This window comes from Myotis brandtii, unplaced genomic scaffold (genome assembly GCF_000412655.1).
Source record: "Myotis brandtii unplaced genomic scaffold, ASM41265v1 scaffold56, whole genome shotgun sequence".
NCBI classification, from domain to species: Eukaryota; Metazoa; Chordata; class Mammalia; order Chiroptera; family Vespertilionidae; genus Myotis; species Myotis brandtii.
The window spans coordinates 4,140,045-4,158,949 of record NW_005370080.1 but is presented as its reverse complement, the minus strand read 5'-3'; the positions used below and the strand labels follow the sequence as shown (position 1 = coordinate 4,158,949).

The following is an 18,905-nucleotide window of genomic DNA, read 5'->3' as shown; positions in this document are numbered from 1 at the left end:
TCCAGTTCTGTGAGATTTGATGGTTGTGGAACCAGCTGCCTGATGGCTCTTTTAACTTCGTCCCACAAATGCTCAATTGGATTGAGATCTGGTGATGGTGGGGGCCACCTAAGCAAGGTAAAGTCTCCCTCATGTTCTTGAAACCACTCCTGCACAATATGAGCACTGTGGCATGGCGCATTGTCTTGTTGGAAGAAGCCATCTCCATTGGGATACACCATCAACATGATAGGATGAACCTGATCAGCAACGATACTTAGGTATGTTGTGCTATTCAGACGTTGTTCCACATGAATTAAAGGGCCCACATCATGCCAGGAAAACATGCCCCAAACCATAACACTGCCCCCACCAGCTTGAAGGGTTGTAATGCATGTGAGGTGCATGCTTTCATGCTGTTTCCGCCAAATTCTCACTCTGCCATCTGCATAATGCAATTGGAAACGTGATTTATCGGACCACATGACTTTTTTCCAATGCTCGACTGTCCAATCTGTGTGTTCCTATGCGAATTGGAGATGTTTTATCTTGCTAACTGCAGACAGCAAAGGTGTTCGAACAGGACTTCGGCTTCCATATCCCATACGATGCAGTGTATGGCTATTTTGCCTACAAACGTCAGGTGGTCATAATAATCTGGCCACTCAGTGTATTTTTTTAAAAAGAGAGACACTAGAGAGCTTGCTTTCTCTCTCTCTGCCACATAAGGGCAAGGCAAGAAGTACTGTCTATGAGCCAGGAAGAGGGTTCTCACCAGAAATCAAATTGGTTTCCTTAATAATTAACTTCCCAGATTCGAGAACTGTGAGAAAATAAATTTCTGTTGTTTAATCCACCAGTCTATGGTATTTTGTTATGGCAGCCCTACCAGAATGAGTACTTAATTCAATAATCTAAGAGTACTGATTAATGGATCAGTGTCAGTCTAGAACAGCGGTTCTCAACCTGTGGGTCGCGACCCCTTTGGGGGTCCAACGACCCTTTCACAGGCGTTGCCTAAGACCATCAGAAAACACATATATAATTACATATTGTTTTTGTGATTAATCACTATGCTTTAATTATGTTCAATTTGTAACAATGAAATTGGGGGTCACCACAACATGAGGAACTGTATTAAAGGGTCGAGGCATTAGGAAGGTTGAGAACCACTGATCTAGAAGAAGGTTCGAGTGGTTTGCCCTAAGGCTCATTGTTCATCATAAAAGTAAAGGAGAAAAATCAAATGAACAACTAAATGAATCCATAGCTGGTGACAAGCTGGATAGAATGATTAAACTGAGAAGACAAAATAAGGGTTTAAGAACACTTATTAGATATTTGAGAGGTAAAAATAAGGTATTGTAATTTTTGAATCCTAGAGATCAAGTACACAAAGAAAGGTACAGAATATGTGATTTAGCACTTGTAAAAAATAACCTTAGAAATTTTAGTTGACAAAATGCTCAATCCCAACTCTGGAACTTATTAGCTATTGAAAAATTTAGGATGAGGTTATTGGTTACTTTAACTTAGTGAATGCATGCCGGCGGGTGCCTAGCAGAGTGCATGACACTTAGTAGTTACTTAATAAATATCAGCTTCCTTTTCTTGTCTCTCAATATGAGTCAACATTTGATGTTCATTCCAAGAAAAATAAACAAAAACAGAAATGTAATCCTTAGTGGCACAAGTGAACATATGGCTCTGGAATGTTGGAGGTCATTCACCCTGTTCCCCCCCCCTACCTGCTGTCTGCCTCTAGTTCTGGAAGCCTCATTTTACATGGGAAGTAGGTGGTGAGGGGACTCAAAGGCTCCTTCATACACAGGAACCAAAGGTTACTCAGCCACTGGTGAACAATGTCATATGTGGAGTATGTGAGGGAATGGGGATGCTTCTCCCTAGAGAAAAAGGCAGATGATGAAGGGCTATTTTCAAACATCTGAAAGGCTGCCTTCTAGAAGAGTGCTTAACCTTTGTTAAAAGCTACAGAAAGCCAGATTTTAGCTCAGTATAAAGAACTTTCTTAGTCAGAAAGTATGGCTTTCTCAAGACCCTGGAGCTTGCTCAAAAATAGTGTGGACATCCATTCATTCACCAGATATTTGTTGAGAATTTAATTTACCATGTGCCAGTCCCCATTTTGGTTTTTGGGTCTGTATTGATAAATAAAACAAATATCCCTGACTTTATGGAGTTTAAATTCTTGTAGGAAGAGCCAGAAAATAAACAATACACATAAGAAACAAGTAATCAATAGCATGTTGAAATGTTGTTGTTGCTATTGGGGGCAGGGCTTACTTATAGTATATCAGGCCCACAGGACTGGATAAGGAATTAGACACTGTTCTTTAAGATCTCTTTCAGTTCTAAAATCCGCAAATACAATGCATTTGGGAGTATAGCATACATCTTGAGGAGACAGTTAAAATATATGGCACCTGACAAGCTCCCTGAAATGAACAAAAGAAGTGGGAAGAGGAAGTTTTATATTATGCCTGACACTTAAAAAAACATTCTGTTCATGTTCATCAACACTTAAAAACAGTATAAAATTACTACTAAAATCCTTATCAGCTCTCTTTTGTCCCAGAGTTCTTGTGCATGTAAGTAACTTAAGAAAAGTCTGTAGCATACAAATTTTATTACGTTCATTCTGAGGTTTTCTTTTTAGAATTTTATCTCCTGCCAAGCTCTTGCCAGAGAAAGTAGAGGCTTTAACACAGAATAATCTTTTGTATCTTCCCTGACATTTTCAGGAATGCCTAGACATGAAATCCTAATTGAACTAGTCAAACTACTGCATCTCAAGCACCATGGGCTACTTACGGTTGGCATGTTCCTGACAATACTTGGAAACAGTGTTTGAGGCTGTTTCTGTTGGCTCTGCTGCTTTGGCGCTTGCTGGACACTCATGTTCTGTGGCGGCTGGATGGACTGCAGTGGCTGGTGGCTGTTTTTTGGCTGGGGCTGTCCAGCAGTCTGATCATTTATGTCTGGCAGAGGCGTAGGTTCTAGATCAGTTAAAGGTGGCTTTGATTCTAGTGGTTGCACCTGCTTATGCAAAGGCTGTTTCGATTCCAGATGATGTGAGGAAGGGCCTAATACCTGTCCAACTTGAAAATACGGGTGTTTCAACGCCTATAAAAAGCATGGAAATAACAAATGGAAAATGGTTTCACCTAAATTTATTGCATATAAACTGCTGTTTGACATTGGGCTAGGCATATATCACTAGCCTAGATAAGTTTAAAAAATTTAGAGAGCATCCAATTTCTCCCGTGTGGCGACTTTAAAAAGATAACCAGGAAAAAATGATGCGAGAAATAAATTTCTCAAGAGAAATAAAGCACAAGTTAGTAGAAAGAATGTAAAACTCACTTGTAATTTTAACATCAAGGCAAAGCAACTATTCTATTTAAGATTTTATATGAAAACAAAATCTAGCTTATAAGCACTGGTTAAATTTAATGTGATCAATTCAAACTAAAAGGCTAGATACTGATAATGGTTTAGAGTCCATCCAAAGGCACTAAGAAATGAGTTAGAAAACCTATGTAGATTATTTAAAATGATTAACTCAAACATATATAAAATTCAGGGCTACTCTTAGCTTAAGTATCCTATCCTATATAATAAAAGGGTAATATGCAAATAGACCGAATGGCAGAACTGAACAACTAATCAAAGTGTAATATGCTAATGATATGCTAAGGCTGCTCAACTGCTCACTATGACGTGCACTGACCACCAGGGGGCAGATGCTCTGACTGGTAGGTTAGCTTGCTGCTGGGGTCCAGCTGATCAGGACTGAGCGAGATGGGCCGAACATGCCCTGGAGCCCTCCCGTGGCCCCTCCCTGGCCCCATCGTGCACCAGTGGGATCCCTCACCCTGGCCTGCACCCTCTTGCAATCTGGGACCCCTCAGGGGATGTTGGAGAGCTGGTTTCAGCCCGATCCCACAGGCCACTCCCCTTGGGAGGGCACCAGACGCAGGGCTCATGGCTGGCGAACGCTGCTATGGCAGCGTGAGCCTCTCCCGGATCGCGACTGATTGGGCACGAGCCCACGGCAGGCACAGTGGGGCCAGGATGAGCGGGAGCAGCAGGTAGGAGCTGCAGGCAGCGTTGGACTGCAGGTTTTGGCCCGATCCCTGCAGGCCACCCAGAGGGATCCCACCCATGCATGAATTCATGCACCGGGCCTCTAGTAACAACATCTACTAGCAATAAAAAATTCTAAGAAAGAAGATTATAAATGCACACGTTAAAGCTTATGTATCAATACATTGGCAAAGAGATGATATTTATGGGAAGAAAATATAAAACTACTAATGAAAATGATCACTGTTTGGGTTTTCACTAGTTCAGTCATCCAACTGCTGCTATTGCATGGGGTTGGAGGTGTGGGGCCTGGTGACAATCTAGAGCAGTGCTTCTCACCTGGGGGGTGATTTTGCCCCTGAGGAGACATTTGGCAATGTCTGGAGACATTTTTTATTGTCATGATATGGGGGGTAGAAAATGCTACTCGCATCTGGGCATGCTGCCAGGAATGCGCTTAACATCCTGTGTGAACACAACAGTCCCTAAAGCAAAGTTATCTGGTCAGAACTGTCAGTGCCAAGGTTGATGAAACTTGGTCTAGACCAGCGGTTGCCAACCGGTGGTCTGCAGACCACTGGTGGTCCATGAGGTCCGAGAGGTTGGTGACCGCTGGTCTAGACAATGTCTGAAGCCTTCTGTGCAGCTCAGCTGTGGATGCTGATCCTCCTATCAGTGTCATATGCCTGGATGAAGGAGGGAAGTTCCCAGTTTGGCTGAGTTTCTATTGGGGGACGGAGGGGGGCCTCCATAAGATAGCCAAGCTGTTTTCCCACACTTCTTACCCTATGTGAGCAAAACCCTAACCCAGAGTTAATTTCTCGGGTGTGTAAGGGAAGAAGGCAGCTCTCTACATGGGCCCTGTATCCTATCACTTAACCCTTCCCTAACTAGGTCTCCTTACTTACACTAAAAAGCAGGGCTATGAAATAGTGAACAAGAAAATGGTTAAGAGTAGGGAGGAAAACTGATGAACAAAAATAGATGCAGAGGCAGAGCAGCATTGAACAGACTGTCAAACTACAGTGGGAAGCCTGGGGAGGGTTTGGGGGGGGGAGGTTAAGAGATCAACCAAAGGACTTATATGCATGCATATAAGAATAACCAATGGACACAAAACACTGGGGGGTAGGGGAGGCCAGGGGAAAAAAGGAGACATATGTAATACTCTTTGTAATACTTTAAGAAATAAAAATTATTCAAAAAAAAAAAAGAGTAGGGAGGAATATTTTGGCAGGGGTGGAAAGAGTTATTAAGATGTCCCTTACCACAACTGATGTATGTGTTAATTATACTGACATTGCTAAGTGGAACTCAACAAATATAGATTATTTATTTATTTATTTATTATTTTTTTTTTATTTCATTGATCGGCTGCCTCCCGCACACCCCCAACTGGGGATTGAGCCCACAACCTGGGCATGTGCCCCTGACCGGAATCGAACCCGGGACCCTTCAGTCCGCAAGCTGATGCTCCATCCACTGAGCCAAACCAGCTAGGGCTAAATATAGATAATTTAAATACATCAGTACCTGATGCACAGAAGGTACTCAAATTCTGAATTAAGTCAGATTAATACAATAAACCCTTAATTTTCTAGACCTCGATTTAATGGACTTTGAATTTAACGGACTAAATTTCCAGTCCGTATGCCATATGTGCAAATTAATACCCTGTTAATTTTAAAATGCTTTTAACCAAGATTTGCTTATAGTTAAATTAACAGGTTATTTTTTGTTATTAATTCAGTTATTTTTAACAATTTTATAGGCCATATGTTGGAAAAACACTATAGTAATTTCACCAACATAAACAAATATCACATATCTACAATTTCACTTCACATATTTAAATCCAAGAATCACCCCTCATAAAAATGTTCCGAGAATGATTAGCATGTGATCACAAAGCATCATGAGCGGTCATTGGTTCTGTTGTCACATGGTCTAACTTTCTGCAGCAGTTGTAACTCTCTCAGGCTGATGTTCCCATGTGCTTTAAGCCACACCCCAGGCCCCAGCCATGTGCATTTGTTTATTCTGTGACTGGTGACTGCATGAATTTATAGACCTATTCAGTATAAATTTAAAATTACTGTAATACACATAGAAAATTTTTCTGTGAAATTAAAACTTTTCATACATACTTAAATTTAATTACACAAATGTGTCTACATAAGTAAAAACAGGTTAACATAAGTAAAAACAGGTTAACTAATTTGTCAATTTTTTAACATATGCATTTGGAAAACCTACTTTATTACGAGAGGCCCGATGCACCAAATTTGTGCATGGGGGGGGTCCCTAGGCCTGGCCAGAGATCAGGGCCTATCGGGGGCAGTCTCACCCAGTCCCGTTGGGTGGGGCTGCTAGGGCTGCTGGCTGGGGCCTGGAGGCCTGCCAGCTGCCAGACAGGGCCTGCTGGATGGGCGGGGGGAGGGATGGGGGAGGTTGACTGGCTGTGGGAGCGCACTGACCACCAGGGGGCAGCTAGCTCTTGCATTGAGTGTCTGCCCCCTGGTGGTCAGTGTATGTCATAGCGAGCGGTTGAGCAGCCTTAGCATATCATTAGCATATTATGCTTTGATTGGTTGAACAGATGACCAGACGACCAGACACTTAGCATATTAGGCTTTTATTATATAGGATGGATTTTCAGCTTTAACATACACCCCCTTGCCTGAATTAGTTCCTTATATCGAGGTTTTACTGTATTTTAATACTCCTAAATTAATAATGCATATTTTGGAGCTAGAACCTTTATGAATGTGTTTTGTAATTTCAAAGCTTCATCTCTAACAACTTTTCATCTTTAAGATACCAGCTACCCTTCTTCAAGAGAATCTTTTTTAAAAGTAATTTCTTTTCTCCTGTTTATTTAGTGAATATTTGACCATTGCAGTGTATAAGGAATGTACAGAAAGTTGTCAAGAAGAAATTAAAATCATCTCTAATGCCAACAACAAGAGAAAACTACTGCTCACATTTGAATGTTTTTCTGAGCAGTATTTTTTCTAGTTATATAACATATACATTTAAGAAATAAAATCATATTATACATACAATATAGCTTACTTTTACACTTAGCACTTGAGAATTCTCTGACATGGTTACTTTCTTTTAAAAATTTCATTTTTAATGGTGGCATTATAGTTCATAAGGATGTATATACTTTGAATGTTCCCCTAGAAACATTTAGGTTTATACTTCCAATGGGTAGTTTTAAATTAGCTTTGAATATCTATGGGCATATTCTTTACCCAACTTTCTGATTGTTTTTTAAGGTTCTTTATATACATTGCAAAATTGCTTTCCATTAGTATTTAAAGAAATAGCCTTTAAACTATTTTTATATTTTGTGAATTTGATAGGTAAAAAATAGTACTTAATTTTCATTTGCATTTTATGACAGTGAACAAGGGTTGCACATTAAAAATTTTTTTTTGTAATTTAAATTTCTTTTTCTGTGATTTTTTTTCATGTCTCATGCCCACTTTGGTTTTTTTTTTTTTTTCTTAAACATACTTTTATTGATTTCAGAGAGGAAGGGAGAAAGAGAGAGAGATACAAACATCAATAATGAGAATCATCAATCATCTGCCTTCTACAAGTCCCCTACTGGGGATAGAGCCCACAACCTGGGCATGTGCCCTGATCAGGGTGACCTCTTGGTTCCTGGGTCAGTTGATGCTCAACTGCTGAGCCACACTCATCTGGGCCCCACTTTTCTTTTTTAAGTAAATTTTAAAGACTTTTATTATAAAAGTAATAAATGTTTAGAAACATAAGTACACGGTCATGTTTGTTAAAAATAATAGTTTGCCTTTCAATTTTAAGTTTATATAAGAAAAATTTTTATAATCACGTCTTCTGAGTTTTCCCTTTGTTTTCTTTTATTACTTTTATACCTATATTTTTCTTATCTTGAAATCAAATATTCACCCATACTTTCTTAGTTCTTAATAGTTTAGTTACCCCCCTCCATTATGTAAACCTGTGATTTACTTGTAAAGAATGATAAAAAAGTAAAACCTAAATTTGCTTTTCCCCTAAGAGTTAACTGTTTATTGTCTCAGTAACATTCACTGAACAGTCCCCCTCCCCCTTCCAATTTGTGATGCCATGTTTACCTTACACTGACTTACAGTCTTTGCAACTCTGAGCTATTTGTCAATTCTCATGCTAGTACCCTCACTGTTGTCATTATCATCACTTTAGACTACTTTATATTTGATAGGGCAAGCTCTCCACCCCTACCACCAGCTTCTAATTATTTATTTTTGTTCAAACCTGTTTTGACTGTTCTTCCCCATTTGTTCTTCCAGATGACCTTTACAAAACATTTTCTCAAGTTAAAACTTGTTTAAAAGCCAAATAATGTTTTGGTAATTTTAATACTGAATTTACATTTAAATGATAATAAGAACAAAATAATCTTAATATGACATTTTAACCTAAGCCTTTTAAAATTAAAGCCCATGTTTTTAATTTAAAACCATGGTGTTTTAAAGACCATGAGACTTGACATACAATACAATAAGGTGTAGTCACAAAGGAGCCAAGCATGAGCACCACGTGCTGCCCTCTTGTGGGAGAATGAACAAGAATCCATCTCAAAGGTAAGCATCAGAAAATCAATTCCATCCCATGACGGGAGAGATGCCTTTTTACTACCATGACTAGTTTCTTCCTAACTAGCCTGTCACATACATGAATTTTTTATCTTTAGAGATTTATTCCTTTCAGCCTTAACTTCATAGTGTTGTTCATTTGAACCACAAAACACATAAAATCACTGGCTATTTTTGCAATTTTCCCAAGGATCTTAGATGCCTAGAAATTAATTCATTATATATACTGGGTGCCTTAAGGCGTTAGAGCTTAATTCTCTTGGTAAACCCTGGTTGAGAATAGACTTATCTTTGCAAATATATATATATATATTTTTCCTGATATTGTAAATCCTCAACATTTAACAAAAGTATACCAGGGAGATTCATTTTACCTGGCTTGCTGTTGGTCGTTTTTTTGGATCCCAATTCAACATTTCAGTCATAAGCTGAATAGCTTCATTACTGGCATTGGGAATAAGAGTTTTTAAGTTTATAGGAACACACTGGGGAAAACGGAAATTCATCGAGGATGCAAGTTGATACCCTTCTGGCCAGTCACTCTGTTTAAGAAATATGTAAGTTGGGGGGAGAGCAAAAAGAAATTAGCAATCAATTTAAAAACATAGTAATAATACACAAATCACATGTGAAAATTTCAATGTTGATTCATATAAATAATGTGAGAATGAAATACCAGGCCATATATACAATTCAGTGCTACAAACAGTATATTAAAAACATTGAACTGAGAGTTGGGGAAAAATGAGAAGGCACTTTTATAAATTTCAAAATATTAAACTCTTATCTAGTATTTGGATGATCATGATGATGATGACATCCCAGTGACTTTAAACAAATAAGGACACCTGCTTTACAAGGTGTCTGATTGTGACAAAGATCCTTATTATATGTTATACATTGCATCCAATGTTGAAAATTGCACATCGCTGGGAAATAGCAATTATCTTAAAAAGTTTTAATAGCTACTATTAACCATAAGGCACACACTAATTTAATTAGGCTATAATTACATATAGTTAAACTTATTAAGTATATCCCAGAAACTAAGATCTAGCTGAAGGAAATAATTAATTGAATAGTATTCAGTTTAGCCCAGCCAGTGTGACTTAGCAGTTGAGCATCGACCAGGAACCAAGGGATCACTGGTTCGATTCTCAATCAGGGCACATGCCCCAGGTTGCAGTCTACATCCCCAGTAGGGGGCGTGCAGGAGGCAGCCAGTCATGATGTTTCTCTCTCATCAATGTTTTTCTCTCTCTCTATCCCACTCCCTCTCTCTCAAAAAAATCAATAAAAATACATTTAAAAAAAAAGTATTGAGTTCAAGAGATCAAATGTCCATGGCAGAGGTGTATAAAAGGAAACAAGAAAAGGTTATGAGAAAATAAGATCCAGGACACCTGGGGTAATGGGCATTCACATAGCAAGTAGGAAAGTTTCTAAGCAAGGACGTCTATGTAATTGTCAGTTGATCATCCACCCAAAGTTAAATATACAGAATTCTAAATATAGAGCATTTCCCCTTTGGTTCTTAAACAAATGCAAGCACCTTTTTTTCTTCAGTCTGGTAGGATTCTTGCTTTTTATAGTCCTCATTCCACCCCAATTTAAGAAAAATTAAGAATTATAAGAAAATTAGCCATTAAATCCTAAGCCTACTTGAAAATGAAAATATCAGATATCTAGGTAAAAGTTATAAATAATCAAAAGTTATAACAACTTAAAGACAAGAGTACTTACTTTTTTTGGAGTCCCTAAAACTTGGCAAATTTTAAAGATTTCATCAACCTCACTTGTCCCTGGGAAAAGTGGTCTTAATGTATATAGTTCAGCCATTATACTCCCAACAGCCCACAAATCAATGGGAGAGCTATAAACTGAAGATCTTAATAAAACTTCAGGAGCACGGTACCTGTGAAAATAGAAAACAAAATGAAACAGACTATTTTGATTGTGGTTTCAAAGATGGAGTGGCAGTAGGATTCTACTCTGTCTGGTCAAGCTTTTCAGTCACAGAACAGGTATTAAGTGCCTTCTGTGCATCAGGCACTTGCACAATGTGCTGGGGTTAAATCAGACATCACACGTTTTCCCAGACCACAAAAATCAGTAGGGCTGGAGACTGATATAAATGAATTATCCAAATAGTCTATGATAGGAACTCAAATGAATAAATATGGAAATGCAGTCTGTGATATATTAAGAAAAAGGGCTGGGAGCTCTGAATGGAAACAGATATATTCTGAATGGCTACAGTTGCATAATTTTACAAAGCATTATATCCATGATATAACCCTATGAAGAATAAAAAACAAAAGATTAACAAAGATTATTCCTAAATAGTGGTTTGTTTTTTTTTTTTTGCTTATCAGTTTGGAAGTCCTGATTCCCTCAGCTGACTCAATTTCCTCAATTGACAATATTTTTAATTGATAAAAATACTCTAGCTATAAGAGCAAAAGTTCCTGGTGGAGGATAGTCTCAATCCTAACTCTTTTTTCATCATTGAATTGTGTAAATATTTCAGACCAAATGTTTTGCAGTATTGCCCTTTGCTTCCATTCAGAGTACCTTTGACAGCTTTACTGAGCTACAATTCATATAATATACAACCCATCTGTTTAAAAGTGTGTGATTCAATGGCTTTAAATATATGCACAGATTTGTGTATCATCAGGAACAATCAATTGTTTTCATTATCCTAAAAAGAAACCCACATCTCTCCAATATTCCCTATGCTGCCAGGACTAATTTATTTTCTGTCTCTATTGATTTACCTATTGTGGACATTTCATATCAATAGAACTATATACTCTCTAGTCCTTTGTGACTGGCTTCTTTCACTTAACATGTTTTCAGGGTTCATCCATATTGTAGCATGTATCAGTACTTTTTCCTTTTAAATACTGAATAATAATCTGGATTGGTGACCATGCAATACAGTGTACAGATGATGTGTTGTAGAACTGTGCACCTGAAACCAGTGTCACCCTAACAAATTCAATTTAAAAAAAGTTAATGAGGACTGTATTCTACTAAGTAAACATATAAATAAATGCTTAATAATAGTCCATTGTATGGACATATCACGTTTTGTTTATACATTCATCAGCTGTTTTGATTATTGTTGCTGCTTTGATTATCACTGCTCTGTAGTATAATTTGAAGTCAGGAAGTGTGATACCTCCAGCTTTGTTCTTTTTTCCCCTCAAGATTACTTTGGCTATTCAGGGTCTTTGGTGGTTCTATACAAGTCTGGCAATTTTTTTGTTCTATTTCTTTGAAAAAATGTCATTGGGATTTTGATAGGGATTGCATTAAATTTGCATATTGCTTTGGGTAATATGAACATTTTATATTGATTCTTTCAATCCATGAACACAAAATATCTTTCCATTTCATTGTGTCTTTTAAAAATTTATTTCAATAATGCTTTGTAGTTTTCAGTATATAAGTTCTTCACATCCCTTATGTTTATTCCTAAGGTATTTTATTCTTTTTGTTGTAGTTGCAAAAGGAATTTTTAGAAATTTCTTTTCCTGAAATTCCATTATTAGTATATAGGAATGTAGTGGATTTTTGTACATTGATTTTGTATCCTGCAACTTTACTGTATTTATTTATTGTAACTAATAGTTTTTTTGCTGGAGTCTTTAGGGTTTTCTATATAAAGAATTTGACCCCAAAGGCAAGGGAATTAAAGGAAAAAATAAATGAATGGGACTATATCAAACTAAAAAGCTTCTGCACCGCAAAAGAAACTGACAACAAAATAAAAAGGCAACCAACCGAATGGGAGAAGATATTTGCAAACAACAGCTCTGACAAGGGGATAATATCCAAAATATATGGAGGACTCATACAACTAAATACTAAACAAAGAAACAATCAAACTTAAAAATGGGCAGCCCAGCTGGTATGGCTCAGTAGTTGAGCATCAACCTATGAACCAGGAAGTCATGGTTCGATTCCCGGTCAGGGCACATGCCTGAGTTGCAGGCTCAGTCCCCAGTGGGAGCATGCAGGAGGCAGCTGATCAATGATTCTCTCTCATCACTGATGTTTCTATCTCTCTCTCCCTCTCTAAAATCAATACAAATATATTTAAGTAATAAAAAACAAATGGGCATAGGACCTGAGCAGACACTTCTGTCAAGAAAACATACAAATGGCCAACAGATATATGAAAAAATGCTCAACTTCACTAGCAATTAGGGAAATGCAAATTAAAACTACAATGAGATACAGCCTTGCACCTATTAGAATGGTTATTATCAACAAAACAAGTAGTAACAAGTGTGAAGAGGTTGTGGAAAAAAAGGAACCCTCATTCACTGCTGGTGGGGATGTAAACTGGTACAGCTACTATGGAAAACAGTATGAAAGTTCCTCAAAATAGAGCAAAGAATAGAGTTACCATATGACCCAGCAACCCCTCTTTTCTGTATCTACCTGAAAAATTTGAAAACATTTGTTCACAAAGACATATGCACCCCTATGTTCATTGCAACATTATTCACAATAGCCAAAACATGGAAACAACTTAATTGTTCTTTGCTAAATGATTGGGTAAAGAAGATGTGATATATACAGTGGAATACTTAGCCCTAAAAAAGATGAAATACTGCCATTTGTGACAACATGGATGAATCTTGAGAGTATCATGCTAAGCAAAATAAGTGAGAGAAAAAGTTAAGAACCATATAATTTCACTCACATGAGGGATAGAAAACTGAAAGCAACAAATGAAGAAACAAGAAAAACAAACAAAACCTCATAGACACAGACAATAGTATGGTGGTTACCAGAGGGAAGCGGGTGGGGAGTAGTAAAGGGTAAAGAGGGACAAATATATGGTAATGGAAGATTTGACTATGGGTGGTGGGCATACAATGCAATATGAAGATAATGTATCACAGAAATGTACATCTGAAACCTACATAATCTTATTAACCAATGTTACCCCAATACATTTAATAAAGAGAAAAGGGAAACAGGCATTGGCTGAGACTGTCCTGGGCAAACAGGGGCAAATGGTTACTCTACCTAGCTCAGTCTTCTGACTTCTTCTTTTCTCTAATTACATTTTTTCCCAAACCTCATAGACTCAATCTTGTGCTTTTTAACATTGAGGTCTTCTAACTTTAGATCTTCAGCCCAGCTCTCTCTCCTAAACTACTGATCATAGATCCAGCTGTCTACTTTGACATCTCCCCGTTTGTCTCATATACATTCGCTCAACCCAAAACTGAACTGTGCTTCCTCCACCTCCCTCACCATGTCCTAGCATTCCCTATCTCAATTAGTGCTGACTCCATCATTCCAGTTGTTCAGAGGAAAAACTTGGAGTCTTGACTCCCTTATATTATAGCCCCACATCTGATTTATCAGGAACTCATGTTTGCTCTACTTTAAAAACATACCCAGCATCCTATACCTCTCAATACCTCCACAGCCACCAGATCCAAGTCACTATCATTTCCTTCTCAAATTATTAGAACAGTCTCCCTGCTTCTGTCCTTTCTCCTCTAAAATCTATTTTCTTTATTATTGTTATTATTATTATTATTATTTAATCCTCAACTGAGGGTATTTTTCCATTGGTAGAGAGCGTGGAAGGGAGAGAGAGGGAGGGAGGGAGGGAGGGAGAGGGAAGGAGAGAGAGAGAGAGAGAGGGAGAGAGAGAAACATCAATGTAAGAGAGACACATTGATTGGTTGCCTTCTGCACGTGGCCCTAGGGCAGGGAGCCTGCAACCAAAGTATGTGCCCTTGACTGGAATTGAACCTAGGACCTTTCAGTCCTCAGGCCGATGCTCTATCCACTGAGCCAAACCAGCTAGGGCTAAAATCTATTTTCAATACAACAGCTGGAGTGATACTTTAAAACATGTCAGATCACGTCTAACCTCTTCTCAAAATCCTGCAAGGGCTCCCCAGTCACTCAGATTAAAAAGCCATTACAGTTCTTTCATTGACCTATGAGATCTGCCATCCCCAAGCACTCTGACCTCATTTCCTCCTTATTCATTCTGTGCTCTACAGAATCCACACATGGCTCTCCGGTATCAAGGCCTTTACCCTCTGCATTTTCTCTCCCAGAAAAGCTCCTGCTTCCCAGCCATGTCTTCCCAGGCTCTTCTCAGCGAGACCCTCTATTTACAATAGCAGCATTCTCTTTCTCCCCGTATCTCCCCCAACTCCCTGTCCCTTTCCATATTTTATTTTTCTCCATTTGATATACAAATATTCTTATTCTTACTGGAGTATAACATACATACAGAAAAATGTACATATCATAAGAGTACAGCCTGATGACTTTTCACAAACAAAACACCCATGGTCCCAGAACCCAGATCAAGAAACTGAATATTATCGGCATCCCAGAAGGCCCCTCTCCTGCACCCTTCCAGTCACTACTACCCTCCCCACCTCCGCCATGTAACTGCAATCCTGACTTATTTAACAACATAGATCTGTTTTCTTTATTTTTACACTTTATATAAATGGGTCATATAGTATGGTCTCTTGCTCTCAAATTATATCTGGAAGATTCACCCATATTGTTGTATGTAGTTATAGACCTTTCATTTTCATGGCTGTAAAGCATTTCCCTGGGTGAATATATCATGCCCCTGGTGATATGAATAGTTTGAAGTTTGGGACTATTACATGTGTTTTGATGAACACGTGTTATGTCTTTCTGTTGGTAATCCATGATATTTGTAACTTATATGTGTATGAGGCAGGGTTTTTTTTTCTGTTTAGTTCACTTCTGTGTTTCTAGTGCCTAAGATAGTATCTGGCACATAGTAGATGTTCAATAAATATTTGCTGAATGAATGAATGAACTAAATCCTTTTTCCTTCTCTGTCATAATTTAGTATAGTCTGAACCAATCCTTTTTCTCCAAAGAATACAAAGTCACTTCTTAACTTTGTTTTAAATACTGGATATGAAACCTCCAAATGATATGTCACAATCCACTGGAGGAAAACTTCAACATAGACATTTGCCTCTGGAGAGTTGCATAAAACTACTCACCATCGGGTAGATACATAATCAGTGTATGGTGGCTGGGATCTTAATTCTCTTGCAAGTCCAAAATCAGCAATTTTCACAAGTTCTGGACCCATACAAAGCAAGTTTTCTGGTTTCATATCCCTATGAAAAAAACCTGATAACAACAATAATAAGTTATCATATTTAAATGTATTTGACTTATAAACAAATAGAACTGAGCCTCTCTGTTATAACTAGGAATGTGAACTTGGGGGAGGTGGGGAACAACCATGTTTATTGTCTAAAAAGTGATGGGAGATAGAGACTCTGCTTTCAAAATAATTTGGCAAGAAAGTACACATATATATAGTAAGGTCATTAAAAATAGCATGCATTTCTATTTGTGAATCCAGTAAATTCAGGCACTGGCTAGATACTGCCACATTATGATAATCTCCATTAATTTGCAAAACAAACTTAAGGTGGTTTATGATCACTGTTTGTAACAGATGAGGAGATTGAGGCCCAGAGAGAAGTAGCCCAATTAAAGCTTGAGGAGGGCTGTGTAATCAGGCTTCAGTTGATACAGCTGCTCTTACTACTGGTCTATCACATTTAACATGAGAATCCTTGAATATAGTCACTTACTGGAAAAGTCTATTAAACAAAAATGGAACTCCACATATTTTAACCAATTTCTTAATTAAAAAAATATTTTATTTAATAGCTCAATTCTTCCCTAGCAGCTGCTTTATTGAAAAGCATGATAATTAAAATGCTTATTTACCAAACAATCCTATATAATAAAAGGCTAATATGCAAACTGACTGAACGGCCGAACGACTGGTCACTATAACATGCACTGACCACCAGGGGGCAGATGCTCAAGGCAGGAGCTGCCCCCTGGTGGTCAGTGCGCTCCCACAGGGGGAGTGCCGCTCAGCCAGATGCCTGGCTCACGGCTGGCTGGCAAGCTCAGCAGTGGTGGTGGGAGCCTCTCCTGCCTCCGTGGCAACGCTAAGGATGTCCTATTGCCAGCTTAGGCTTGCTCCCCACAGGGAGCAGGCCTAAGCCGTCAGTCGGACATCCCCTGAGGGCTCTCGGACTGCAAGAGGGCGCAGGCCGGGCTGAGGGACCCCCCTCCCCGGAGTGCACGATTTTCATGCACTGGGCCTCTGGTATATAAAATAAATGGTTAGCTATGGAAGATAAAAGGTAGCCCAATAAAAATGAGGCAGGAAGCCCAGGAAGAAGAAAAACATGAAAGCCCTCTTTGCAAATTTCTATGGGAGATCTAAAGCACACTGCTTGTACACAAATGTGTTCTAATGTTCTTGCAACATGGTCATTGATTGTAGTGATCATCATGAGAGGGTTTTCATGTAGCTTTGGGCCAGGGAGACTGAGCCTAAACTCTCTTAATTCCGTCAAAGCCAGTGTGGGCTCTACATTTGTGAAATCCACAACAGTTTTAAACTCAGTTTACCTGGTACTTCTTACTCAAAATAGCTATTACGATCCATTTCACTAACTTCCAAGAGAAATATATTGCACTTTTATAATATGAAGACAGGGATGGGAACACATGTGATGGTATAGTGACATTAATCCATAAAATCTTATAATAAAACCAATTATATATTTGTACAGTTCACATTTTCCCCATCTTCATTAATATAAATATATTGGAAAATTGGTCCTATTTAAAAAGTATTTTCTCGAAATATTGCATCTGGGATGCTTATCAACTATAGTGAAATAAAGTTTTGTTAAAAGTTCTATTATTCTTTTAAAAATATATATATTTTTATTGATTTCAGAGAGGAAGGAAGAGGGAGAAATAGAAACATCAAGGTTGAGAGAGAATCATTGATTGGCTGCCTCCTGCATGTCCCCCACTGGGGACCGAGCCCACAGCCAGGGCATGTGCCCTGACCAGAAATTGAACTGTGATCTCCTGGTTCATAGGTCAACGCTCAACCACTGAGCTACACCGGCCGGGCAAGAGCTCTATTATTTTTAGATTCCGGTTTCCCAAATCACTGTGTAGTCAATTATATAGCTAACTCTAGATTATTCATGTTTTTACTTTCAGCAGAAATTTTTAAATCCCAAGCTAACTTCCTTCAATCCCTTGTCCTCTGAAGTTGCTGATAGTTTATATAAATCCAGGGAAACTAAAAGAATTGTATTTTTAGCCTGTATTTTATTATAAAAAACAGAAAACTCTTTCCAAAAATCAAACAATCATGAGGCTTTTGATTTTCCATATCACACTTGCTTCAGTAGCATAAAGTAACTCAGGCGAATAGCAAGCGTTAACATGCTGAGCAATTTCAGTGGCATGATATATTCACCCAGTTCTATATTTTGGGTGGAAGATCAGGAATCTATCATGAAAAATTAAAATAGCATACGCTGTTTATTTCCACGTAATTAACAAATGACTGACTTTTACCAATGGTTTGTAGTATGTTAGCATGGGTTTTAGACTTAAAAACCTTAACAGTTTATATAGACAAACAACTGGGGATTCAGGAATGTTCTTAGAATGCTTCTATGGAATTCCCCATAGCATTTTTTGAAAATAAATTATTTTCTGTAGCAGTTAAAGGAAAATATAAAATATGGGATGAAACATGAAAGGAGACTAATGATGGTGTTTTTCGAATGCTTATGTTCAGAATGCAGCAATGGTATAGCAAAAACTTTTCTAATTTAATATCCACACATCTAGCGATTCTAAACAAATGTTCGCTGATTTTTTAAAATAATACCATACTAACTTTTGGGAGTAATTGTTCTAGTTTGACAGATATGCAAAAAAGTATATAAATTAAGATTACATAAATAAGAAATTCATAAAAATAAGATCACTTGCTCTAATTTCACTCAAAGAACAGAGACAACTACTGAGGTGAGGATGGAAGACGAGGTGGCTATCCCTGAGCATGAGTGTAAGGGCTGTGCCTATCTGTGCCCTCCTGTCCTCTGTGTCTGGCATGGAGCCAGGTTCATATAAAAATAAACCTTTGTTAATGAAATGAAAAAAAAATAGAGACAACTAAATGTAAATACCAAGGGAAACTATAAAATATCATAGCACGGGTTATTTAAACTACTTAAATATTAATAATTGGTCTTGGTAGATGGAAGCATTCCCATCTTTTCCAAAAGTGGGGCA

The 18,905-nt window shown here is 38.0% G+C and overlaps 1 protein-coding gene across 7 annotated transcripts in view; it reads right to left on the bottom strand.

The window, feature by feature from the left end:
- The window catches only part of MAK (male germ cell-associated kinase), a 59,491-nt gene that overhangs the window by 26,850 nt on the left and 13,736 nt on the right, over positions 1-18,905 (bottom strand). For all 7 annotated transcript variants that reach the window (XR_001364468.1, XM_005878430.2, XM_014549571.1 and 4 more), the window contains 4 exons: positions 15,764-15,896; positions 10,461-10,632; positions 9,092-9,259; positions 2,812-3,123 (listed from right to left, as the gene is read on the bottom strand). Coding sequence is in view for 6 of the 7 variants with exons in the window: in XM_005878430.2 (XP_005878492.1) it covers positions 2,812-3,123; positions 9,092-9,259; positions 10,461-10,632; positions 15,764-15,896 (785 nt within the window). In the remaining variant the exon portion in view is untranslated. The remainder of the gene's footprint in view (positions 1-2,811; positions 3,124-9,091; positions 9,260-10,460; positions 10,633-15,763; positions 15,897-18,905) is intronic.